Source organism: Tenrec ecaudatus, chromosome 4 (assembly GCF_050624435.1).
Source record: "Tenrec ecaudatus isolate mTenEca1 chromosome 4, mTenEca1.hap1, whole genome shotgun sequence".
In the NCBI taxonomy this organism is placed as follows: Eukaryota; Metazoa; Chordata; class Mammalia; order Afrosoricida; family Tenrecidae; genus Tenrec; species Tenrec ecaudatus.
In genome coordinates, this window is record NC_134533.1 from 118265734 (window position 1) to 118277062 (window position 11329).

The 11329-nt window shown below is 58.6% G+C and overlaps 1 protein-coding gene across 2 annotated transcripts; it reads left to right on the forward strand.

Annotated features, from left to right (window-relative positions):
- Positions 1 to 631: 631 nt before the first annotated feature.
- C2CD2L (C2CD2 like) lies at positions 632 to 10189 on the forward strand. Of its 2 annotated transcripts, none has more exons than XM_075546703.1 (14): positions 632 to 1307; positions 3384 to 3479; positions 3864 to 3983; positions 4139 to 4249; positions 4333 to 4449; positions 4542 to 4653; positions 4793 to 4901; positions 5405 to 5469; positions 5566 to 5693; positions 5782 to 5956; positions 6599 to 6697; positions 6844 to 6980; positions 7068 to 7353; positions 9161 to 10189. In XM_075546703.1, exons 1-14 carry the CDS (start codon positions 954 to 956, stop codon positions 9370 to 9372), a joined length of 2121 nt encoding a protein of 706 aa, XP_075402818.1. In that variant the 5' UTR covers positions 632 to 953; the 3' UTR covers positions 9373 to 10189. The 2 variants fall into 2 exon arrangements, with proteins under 2 accessions (XP_075402818.1, XP_075402819.1); XM_075546704.1 differs by having other exon boundaries at positions 6847 to 6980.
- The last annotated feature ends 1140 nt before the right edge of the window (positions 10190 to 11329 follow it).

Sequence of the window (11329 nt, forward strand, 5' to 3'; positions counted from 1 at the left end):
AGGAGAAGCCACACCGGCAGGGAGGTTAACAGGGTTCCTTCCGGGATCCTAGCTCCCAGGTGGAAAGGGGGTGGGGGCCTGTGGTGGTGGCGGGGGCTCCATATTCCACGTTCTCGAACCAACCTGTACCAGGTTCAGGTTCGATCGCCGTGCTTGCCGACCCAGCATCTACGGGGGTCACCTGTCAGCCACGCGTACCTGGGAGGGAAGCGCCGCATCTCCTTATCCAGATTCCAGCTTCGTTAGGAAACGGGCACCGAGAGGCTGCGAGCGTGGGGGTGTAGGGGGAGATGGGCGGTGCCTTCCGTGGGAGTCCCTGCCTCCTGAAACCGCCCCCCCGGGGGGCTTCCCGCCTAGGGAAATCTAAGGCGCGCGGGAAAGCAGAGGTGGCCATCTCCGGCCAGTGAGGTGATGCGGGCTCGCGCTGGCTGTGCGCTGGGAGAGCGGGAGGACGCGATCCCCGGCGGCGTCTTCGGGGAGCCGGCGCCGCTCCCGCCTCCTCCCCGGCCCTCCTCCCCCAGCGGCCCGCCCCCCCGCGCGGGCGCGGCTCCTTTAAGGCTGGTGGGGGCGGGGCGGGCGGGCGGGCGGCGGGTTGTCAGTGTCAACTCTGCGCACGCAGCGCTCCCGGAGCCGGTGTCTGCTCGCGAGCCCCCGCGCCGCTGCGGACCAGTCCTCCGCCCGGCCGGCCGGCCACCTTCCCGGCGTGGACTTGCTGGACCGGCGGGGCACGGGCTCCGGCCGCAGAGAGAGGGGCTTCGGCATCGCGACCCCCGCCCGCCGCAGCATCTCTTCCCTGGATCCCTGGCACCCCCGGGTCCCCGGCGCTTAGCCCGGGAGCGGCCTCGAGCGCGCGCGCCCAGCCCCGGGGGAGCCCGCCCCCACCCCGAGGCCCGCTCGGGCCATGCTCCCCCGGGGCAGCGGCTGAGCCGGAGCCGGGACTGAGCCAGCGGAGCATGGATCCAGGCTGGGGACGGCGGGACGTGGGCTGGGCGGCCCTGCTGCTCCTCTTCGCCGCCTCGCTGCTCACGGTGGCCGGCTGGCTGCTGCAGTACGCCCGGGGCTTGTGGCGGGCGCGGGCCGGCGGGGGCCAGAGCCCGGGGCCAGCCTTCGCCTCCGAGCCCACGGGCTCCCTGCGGGAGCTGGGCGTGTGGCGCTCGCTGCTGAGGCTGCGGGCGACTCGGGCTGGCGTCCCCGAGGAGCCAGGCGTCCGGGGCCTCCTCGCGTCGCTCTTCGCCTTCAAGTCTTTCCGGGAGAACTGGCAGCGAGCTTGGGTGCGAGCGCTGAACGAGCAGGCCTGCAAGGATGGGGTGAGTTGGGAGAGGGTCGCAGAGGTAGCCCGGTAGCCCTTCCTTGCCGCCGAGGGTCTGTGGGGGTTTAGAAGAGCCAAAGAGATTGGGGAACCCTCTGGCCCCCTCTCCTCTCCGACAGAGGCTGGGAGATTCGGGGTGGGGGTGGGGGGCGGTTTGCACAAATCCGGCTGTGTTCCAGAGCGTCTATTCCTGTGGGCAAGGTACTCTCTGGGCTCCAAACCTGTTCACGAATTGTTGTTCTCATAGCAACGCTAATCCCTCTGCCTGATGGCGCTTCAGCCTGGCCTGGGTTGGGTTGGGGGTGGGGGCAGGTGCACCTGCAGAAGGAATTTGACTGGTCCTCAAGCTACCACTCCCGGTTAACAGTTCATGCCCGCAAATTCCTGCTGTGGTCCGGGCAGGTCCCAGAGAGCCCGAATGACCCCCTCAATCCCTTACTGATTTCGCTGCTACTGTCAAACACACCCAGCTCCCTGGCTGGCCAGGGGTGTGTTTGTTTGGGAGAAGGGAGGCAAGGTGTCAGGTGGAGACCAGATTGACAGCCCGTGTACCTCGCAGTAGATGAGTGAGCCTGGAGCTGATCCTTAATGGTCAGTTACAAACCAACTCAACCTACTTCCTCCCATTGCACCAGGGCATCTGGCCTCCCAGGAAGTGGGGCAGGAAGCATGGTAGTAGTCATGAGACCGAGGTGGGGTGGCAAGTAGAGGCCTCCCATCCTGGCCCAGCAATTTCTCATTGCCAGCACCATCCACCAGCCCTGGCTCCGAGGGAGGGTTGTTTCCACCCCACCCCCACAGTCTGGGGCGTCATGCTCTACTAGCTCCCCTGATGCCTGGACACACATGCAATCGCGTCGTCTCCTCTGCTCAGCAAAAGGAGCTGTTGGCAGACAGCAGCCGACACCTTAACCCATTCCTCCACCCAGCTCTGCCTGTACCTTGTCCCTGGGTCAGGAGCAACTTCCCAGGACAGCTGACTCAGCTGGACATTGGCCTTCTCTATAGGAAGTGGAGAGACTGGTGGAGGCCAAGCTGCCCTCTCCCTGGGCCTGGCCATGGAACAAGATAGCTACAGAAGCTGTGCTTACTTTGCTAGCCAAATGGGCTCTGCTGCCTGCCCTCTACCAGGATCCAGAGAAGAGCTGTCAGCTCATTCTGGGCCCCTCCTAAATCTCCGTTCTCCTGGCCAGAGCACTCTGCTGTGGAAGAGTTCAGAAGCAGTTCTTTCAAGGCCTGAGCTAATAATCGGCTTTCTGCTCCCTAATGCCACCCTGCTGTCAACCCTGAGGAATTGACCTGGCCCCTGGGCACTTGAGCCCTCTGACTTGACTTTTCTTCCTTACACCTCTGGTCATGTTCCCCAAGGTTGTGCTGAATTAGTCTTGAAGACCCCAAACCACGGGTAGGTCACCCTCCTGAGCCTCCAGGTCCTCAGTGCCCTCCATCCCAGTGATCTGGTGGAGAAGGGTCAGCCTTGTTTCTTTAGCTCTTGTCCGACCAGAACCGACCTTCCTGCTTTCATCCTGCACTTGACTCTGTGGCTCCTCTCCCGGGCTATTCCATGAAGGGCCTTCATGAAGTTAATGGGCAAGTGGAATGAAAGGACAATGGAAAAGACGATCTGTCCAAGAAAATAGAAATGATAATGGGATGTTTCCACAAAGCGTTTGAGGCTCCCTCTATCTAGGCAGTAACTAACATCTTTTGTTTTTCTCTTGCTTACAACTTCCTTTGGGGGTAGGGGTGGGGGTGGAGTGGGGTGTGGAGAAAGAAGAGGAAGGAGAGTCTTGGAATTCTGGGAGGAACCCAGAGTTGCTGCTCCAGGGAACCCCATCTCTGAGGTGGTCCAGCTTCCTACTTGTCAGTCTTCCTAGCAGCTGTGGTCTCTGGGGAAGCAGAGTTTGAGAGGGGTACTTCCTGCCCTAAGGGCCCCAGCCAAGGAGTGGCCAGAAGCCAGCCTGCAGCTCAGGCCTTTGCAGTGTCCAGACCCAGCCAGCTTCTGGGCAGGACAGCCCTGGTGGGGAGCAGGGCGGTCCCAGAGAACTGAATACGTGCCATATTACTCCCGCAGAGCTCCATCCAAATCACCTTTGAGGAAGTGCCCCAACTCCCACCCAGAGCCAGCATCGGTCATGTGACCTGCCTAGACCAATCAGAGCACACCATGGTAAGGGTCTGCCAGGTACTGCCCTCTTTTCCCCCTTCCTGTCCCCTCAAGAGGGGCTGAGCCCCAAGGTGTCCTCTAGCCGTGGGGTTCTTACCCTGAGCTGAATGAATGACTTGGGGACTCAAGCTTAGTTGACTTCAGGAAGTCTGGGAGTACCCCTTGTGCCCCTGAAGTTGGGTGCAAAATATGACCCTTCTGCGCATCCCTGCAGTTCCCTGGGATGAGATGTCTTTGGCTTTTCCTTGATTCTTTTAGAGGGGTGTGACCTCAAAGAGGAAAAATTCTAAGGAAAACTAGTGGGGAAGGGTCTGCTGAACCACCGCAGGGCCGGGGAGAGCAGACCTGGCCACTTCCACCTTGCCGACCCTGCCTTGCCTGTGTCAGGTGCTGCACTGCCAGCTCATCGCCGAGGAGGTGCGCTTCCCAGTCTCCGTGACCCAGCAGTCCCCTGCTGCCGTCTCCATGGAGACCTACCACGTCACTCTGACACTGCCACCAACACAGGTGGAGGGGGATGTGGGAACAGTTGGGTGTGGGTGGGGGATCCATTGTGTCAGCTGTGGCAGAGTGGTTCCTCTGGGGGCTGGATCTGGGGAGGGCAAGCCTTGAGAGCGGGGGTAGCTGGAGCAAGCAAACCAGTCCCTTGTCCCTGTGTGCAGTTGGAAGTCAACCTGGAGGAAATCCCCGGTGAGGGGCTGCTGGTGTCCTGGGCCTTCCCTGATCGCCCTGATCTCCACCTGGTGGTGCTGCCCAAGCTGCAGGCCAGGGAGGTAAGGGCCAGGGCAGGGAGGCGAGAGCAGACAGGGAGGGTGAGGCTGGCTGGAGGCGACACCTCTCCTTCTTGTCCCTGTAGAGAGGCGAGGAACAAGTGGAGCTCTCCACTATCCAGGAACTGATCGAGGATGCCATTGTCAGCACCCAGCCAGCCATGATGGTCAACCTCCGGGCCTGCTCGGCCCCTGGAGGCCTGGTGAGCGGGCCGCTCCAGCCCACGGTTCTGCTCCTGTTCCCAGGCTGCCTTGTTCAGGCTCTTCTTCTTCTTACCTCCTTCTCTGCTCCTAGACACCCAGTGAGAAGCCACCCCCAGTGCCTCAGGCTCAGCCAGCTATCCCCAGACCCACTCGGTTACTCCTCCGGCAGCTTCAAGCATCGCACTTGGGGAGTGAGCTGGGAGGTGAGACTTCAAAGGGACCAGGGGACTCACAAGGCCGTGGTGGCAGGTACCCCCTGCCCCTCCACCAAGGGGCATCCTCTCTATTCCTCCTCACTTCCCACCGTTCATTTGGCATCTTCCAACGTCTCATTCCCCGCAGGCACTGCGGAGCTGTGCTGCGTCGCTGAGCTGGACAACCCCTTGCAACAGAAGTGGACCAAGCCCACGAGGGCCGCTCCTGAGGTGGAGTGGACAGAGGACCTGGCACTGTAAGGAGTGGCCCCTGTCCCCAGCATCCATCAGACCCCAAGCTGGCTTCCACGGATGTAGACGAAGCTACAGTCCCCATTCTTTGGTTGATCACAGGCTAGAGGCAAAGCCACATGCACATAACTGAGAGGGTACAAGCCCTCCAATCAGGGTGGTGGGGAGCACTTTGATGGGAGGGGTTCTTTGGTACAAGGGAATGAAAAATCAGAGTGGGCTTCCTGGAGGAGGTGGTATTTAAACCATACCCTAGAGCAAGTCTAAGATTTCAACAGAGGAAAAACAGGGGGCTAAGGGTACAGCTTGAGCAAAGTGGGTGATTTGAGGCTAGGGAGGCAGGGAGGATTTGAGTGAGGGGCGGCATCCCATAGTCTTGGGCAGAGAGACTGTCCGAAAGGAAGGAAGCTATCACAGGGCATTCTTGCCCATCTCATTGGTCTCTGCCTCTTGCCTCAGCTCAAGGGTGAGTTTACCTTGTTGATGTTTCCTCTCCTCTCGTCCCCAGGGATCTGGGCCCCCAGAGCCGGGAGCTTACCCTTAAAGTACTAAGGAGCAGCACCTGTGGGGACAGTGAGTATGGGGACGGTGTAGGAGGGAGCACTGCTGGGTGGATGCCCAGTGGGGCCCAGCCACGAGTCCAGCTTACAGTGCCACCCCTTCCCCCAGGCGAACTCCTGGGCCAGGCCACCCTGCCTGTGGGCTCACCCTCCAGACCACTGTCTCGAAGACAGGTGTGTCCACTCACCCCAGGGCCAGGGAAGGTCCTGGGACCCGCAGCTACCATGGCAGCAGAGGTGAGTGACTGAGCCCCAGGGGATGTGGAGGACACAGGAGAAGGGCCGTCTCTGAGGACCTGCCCCTTTGCCCTCTCTCCCTTGGCAGCTTCAGTATGAGGAGGGCTCCCCCCGGAACCTAGGCACCCCGACCCCTTCTACACCTCGCCCTAGCATCACACCTACCAAAAAGATTGAGCTGGACCGGACTATCATGCCCGATGGCACCATTGTCACAACGGTCACCACTGTCCAGTCCCGGCCCCGTGTGGATGGCAAATTAGGTAAAGAGGGGGCTCCTGGGAGGCCAGATCTTGCCAAGGGCCCTGGGCTGCAGGCCTGGGGCAGGGGCAGGGGCAGGGGCGGGAAGGCATATTGTATCTACACCCTATTTTCCTGCATGTCGCTCAGCTCTTACCACACCTGCCTCCTTGTCTTGGTCTTCTCCAGACTCCCTCTTACAGCCTTTTCCTCCTCAACCTTTCCCCTTGCCCTTCTGACTCTGCCAGCACCTCATACAGGCAGGGCCCCGCCCCCCGCGCTCCCAGATCCCCAGTTCCCTTCTGTCAGGTTACATCTCTCCCTTCCCCTAGTCCACCTGGCTCAGTCGACCCTCAGCATCCTGTATTTGCCTCACCCCTGGGACCCTCTCACCTCCTGGGGCTCCAGGGAATGTCCTCTACATCCAGTTCCATTGACACCCCATCCCACACACTTTTAGCACCCCCTCACATCCTCAGTGCACCCCACGGCACTTCCTCACACTCCCGTGTCCCCTGTGACCTTTCCTCCCCTCCAAGTGACTCCGTGCCATCTTCTTAGTCACCAAGAGCCAGCCCAAGTCTTGGGCTCAACAAAGACAATACGGGGTAGGGGCCACTCTAAAGCCCCTCCCAGCAGCTCACTGACCCTCCCCCACCCACCAGACTCCCCCTCCCGCTCCCCGTCCAAGGTGGAGGTGACCGAGAAGACAACAACTGTGCTGAGTGAGAACAGTGGCCCCAGCAGCACCTCGCACAGCAGCCGTGAGTGGGGCACGGGCTGGATGAGGGTTGGTGGGGACTGGGACCCCGGAGTCCAAACAACTCTGGGTCAGGCAGGAAGCGTTCAAGTCCAAGAAGAGGGAACAGGGCCCGGAAGTCAGGGTGTCCATCCTACTATGTGTCCCTAGCAGGAGAGAGCCACCTTTCCAATGGTTTGGACCCTGTTGCCGAGACAGCAATTCGCCAGCTGACTGAGCCCAGTGGGCGGGCGGCCAAGAAGACACCCACCAAGCGAAGCACTCTGATCATCTCGGGTGTGTCCAAGGTAATGGGCCCAGGAGAGAGAAGGTAGAGGGGGGGGAGGAGGCCCTCACTTGGCGGGCACTCACTGAAAACTTGTCGCTCGTGCCAGGTGCCCATCGCGCAGGATGAACTGGCACTGTCCCTGGGCTATGTGGCATCCTTGGAAGCCTCCCTGCAGGATGAGGCAGGGAGCAGCGGAGGTCCCTCCTCATCTCCCTCAGACCCACTAGCCATGTCCCCAGGACCCCTGGATGCCCTCTCCAGCCCTACCAGTGTCCAGGAAGCAGATGAGACCACCCGGTCAGACATTTCTGAGAGACCGTCCGTGGATGATGTGGAGTCAGAAACGGGGTCTACGGGTGCCCTGGAGACCCGCAGCCTCAAGGACCACAAAGGTGGGCAGATATTGGCAGGACGCCTCCCCTCCACTTGTCTCTGTTTTATGTCCAGTCTCATGACCTGGTGGGTCCCGTAGGGTAAGGGTTGGGCTGCGAACCCCAAGGTCAGTGATTTGAACCCACCAGCCACCCCATGGGAGGAAGCCGAGGCTGCCTGCCCTCGTGAGGGCTGCCGGTCTGAGAACCCTCTGGGGCAATTCACTCCCCTGTAGGGTCGCTCTGAGGGGGCATCAACTCGGTGGCAGTGGGTTTGGTTTCGTGATCTCTGAGACTCCCTGGGTGGCACAAGATGGTTGAGAACTCAACTATGAACAAAAAGATTGCTGGTTCAAGTCCACCTGAAGGTGCCTTGGAAGGCAGGCTTGGCGATGCACTTCAAGGTGGTCTCAGTCTCCTTGAAAACCTGCAGTTGTGCTGTGGAACGCAAGTCCACTCTGAGGGAGGACGGGGCTTCCTTTCAAAGGCGCACGGGGACACAGCATGGAGAAAGAACGGCATTCTTCTGTGGACTTTTCGAAGCCCCTCCGTACATGGGGTCACCTTGAACTGGAATCTCCTGAGGGCAGCTGGTTTTGTTTGTTTTGTGACCTAGAGCCCATGGACACCGAGGGGTGTGAGTGCCACAAGCCAGCTTGCCTCTCCTTCCCCCCTAAGATGTCGTCAGAGCTCTTAGCTCACCTCAGCCAGCCTAGAAGCCAAACGCGCAGACCCATTTCTGTCTCATAGGGACTCTTTAGGACAAGGCCTCTGGACGGGGCTTCCAAGGACCTGAGCCTCCCCAGAAGCAGACCGACCGACAAACTTTCCCTCCCAGGCGGCTGGTGGGTTTCGAACCACAGGCCTTTAGGTTAGAAGCTGCATGCTTTAACCATGGTGCCACAAGGGCTCTGAAGCCAGAGCAGGAAGGGCAAACCGAAGCCTTCATTCCTGGCCCGGATCTGAGAAGCCAAATCGCATGGCCCTTGGCCTGAGTTTTTTTTTGGTTGTTTGTGTGTGTGTGACTCTACATACCTGTCTTCCTTTGGCTTCTGGTTTTCATCTTTTTGAAATGTTCTCATTCCGCGCCCTCTCCCCTAGGAGCATAAACTATCTGACCCGAACTTGGCTTTCCAGGATTGATTACCCCTCTGACAGTGACAGCTGGGGACAGATGTAGTACTTCTTTGAAACTTGCTTGCCCCAAGTCATGGCCATCCTCTGCCACTGAGTCTTTCAACCACACGTGTCTTGGGGACGGAGGGCGGCATCACTGGGGGATGATGAGTCCTTCCCAGCAGCCTCTGGGTCAGCCCTTCCTCCTTGGGCTGGGCTGGAATGGATCTCTTTGAAGCTCCCACACCATTGCTCACGTGCTGGCATGTTTTCGCTTCACGGTGGCTTTATAGGCTTTCGGACGACTCAGCCTTTGTCATCCATATTACAAAGGCACAATCCTCCCAGTCTGTTAGGGCAGGGCCACTCATTCTGTCCTGCAGGAGAGAGGAAAACTCAAAAACGCACTGCCATCAAGCTGGCTCCCACCTCCAGCGGCCCGAGAGGCGCACAGGGACCTTAGAGGGCAGATTCCCAGACGGTTAATCTCCAGGGCAGCAGAAAGAGTGGATTCAAACTGCTACCCTTGTGGTAACCCACTGCGGGACCAGGGCTCCTTGTCCCCTTTTTCTCTGAAGCAAGTCTGGCTTCTAACGCCAGGGACTGGATTTGTTCTGCATCTCCTACCCCTCCACCCCTGTTAGCTCTCAGCTCCCCACCCCACCGTGCCCTGCACGCGTTCTCCTGGCTGCCTGCCCCCTTCTCCCCACAGTGAGTTTCCTGCGAAGTGGCACCAAGCTCATCTTCCGCCGGAGGCCCCGACAGAAGGAAGCGGGTCTGAGCCAATCGCACGATGACCTCTCCAACACCGCGGCTGCGCCCAGCGTCCGGAAGAAGGCCGGCAGCTTTTCCCGCCGCCTCATCAAGCGCTTTTCCTTCAAATCCAAACCCAAGGCTAATGGCAACCCCAGCCCCCAGCTCTGAGGGCCCTCCCGAGCTAGACCTCCTGAGTGTGGGAGTTTTGCCTGCCCACCCGTTTCCCACACCTTCCAACCCCCCTCCCTGGATTTCCAGGCCAGGAAGCCCTGTGGGCTCCAGGAAGCCTTGTCCACCCTGGGCTGGGGGGCCAGCTGGAAGGGTGCTCCCAGCGGGCATGGCGAGAGCGGAGGCCGAGAGGCGAGGCAGTGGGTGGTTGGAGTGAGGACCTCTGTGTGGGCACATGGGGGGCTTCTGCAGAGACCTCTGACACCGGACCCTCGAGGAGTCCCGGGGTGCTCAGCGCCTCAGCTGATCTTCCGCCCTTATTTATTCCCTTTTCTATTTATATGTGTGCTCCGGGACCCTCAGTGACTAGGCAGGAGAGGGCATCTCCCCGTGACCTTCCCCTCTGTCCCAGCAGGGGAGCCAGCTCCCTTTGGGATGAAGCCCTCATGCCTTCCTCAAGTCCCCACTCCAACCAGCACCAGGTGGGCCTCGGAACACTGGCAGCTCCTGCAAAGCTGGGCCGGTGTGGGGCCATGGGGCAGGTAGTCCCCACCTCCTCTCCTGCTCCTCATCTCCCCTTCGCCCTTTATTACTGTTTTTGTACTTGATGCCTTCCCGGGAGCGTGGGCTCCGTGGAGGGGGCGAGCCACGGGCCTGGTGGAAGGGCTCCCCAGAGCGACGACCAAAGGGGCTTTACTGCAAGACTGCGGATGGAGCAGGCGCAAGGCTGCACGCTGTATGTGGGAGAGGAGGCATTCCCATTGCTGTGTGATGGCGTGGAGTTTAATTTATTAAATAAAAGTCAAATCAGAGTTTATCTACAGGATAACTAGTTATTGTTATCTATCTATTTATTTATTGAAAGAGGAGTGAGCAGTGAGGGGGTGGTGTGGGAGGCAGGGGCCCAGAGATCGAGGTGAGGTAGATGGCATGTAATACAGTGGTTAAGAAGTTCCTATCGGGAAGATGGAGCATATATTATAGGATAAGTGGAACAAGAGTCTCTGAAGGATGAACAAGTCAACAAGCCAACCAGGAAAATAAAATTTAAAAAAAGAGTCAGTTGGCTCATACAGTATTGTTATGGTCCTTGCTGGAATAGGCAAGCTGTTCCTTCCAGGAGGACGTAATCATAGAGTCCAGAGCCCAGAGTGGAGCTAGACTTCCTATGTAAGGATTCAGCACCGCAAGTAAAAACTCTGCCATCGGGTGGATGCTGACTCACAGAAGGACAGGGTAGAACTGCCCCTGTGGGTTTCCAAGACTGTAACTCTTGATGGGAATAGATCCTGGTCTTTCTTCCAAGGAGCGGCTGATGGTTTCAAACTGCTGACCTGGTGGTTAGCAGCCCATTGCATAACCACTGGGCCATCAGTGCTCCTCTGTCTGATCTTAGGCAGGTGATGTGACATCTGAGTATTCCAGTTTTCTCAGCTGTAAAATGAGGACTGTGGTATTAGTGGCTCCCTCATTCAGCTCTGAGAGAAGGAAATAGAAAGTTCTTCGAGCTCTGTCTGCAAACACTCAGTCCTTAGTAAGTGCTAGCCATTGCCTCAGAAGAGACCGATTAGGAGGCGGAAGTCTTCTAAGTGTGTCGCCATCACAGCCCTTCCGTTGGAAGAAGATAATAGCCTATGAAAGGGAGGTGGGTAAGCCATTAGAAGGTTTGATCAGCAAAAATGACGATCCCCCTAAGTCACAAACAAGGTTCAAAACCAAAACCATTTATAGGGAATATCGGATAGGCAAGTGTACCGAGAGATCCGAGTGGGTTGGGCTTCCCCAGGGCCAGCAGAGTGGGAGGGTGTATGAAAGCCACAAAACTTAGGGGACACTGAGCTTCTGTTAGGGTGATAGGAACTTCAGGAGCGGATGAAGACAAAGGTTGAACAGCATGATGGGTGTAAACATTTACCTTTAGAAATGACATGTCTACTTCAAGTAAACAAATAAACCT

Bases quoted from the DNA above. Each gene is read 5' to 3' on its own strand.
- C2CD2L (XM_075546703.1), top strand. From the start codon at position 954: ATGGATCCAGGCTGGGGACGGCGGGACGTGGGCTGGGCGGCCCTGCTG. The intron at 4,902-5,404 runs GTAAGGAGTGGC...TCTCGTCCCCAG, and splicing joins TGGACAGAGGACCTGGCACT to GGATCTGGGCCCCCAGAGCC. The intron at 5,957-6,598 runs GTAAAGAGGGGG...CCCACCCACCAG, and splicing joins CCGTGTGGATGGCAAATTAG to ACTCCCCCTCCCGCTCCCCG.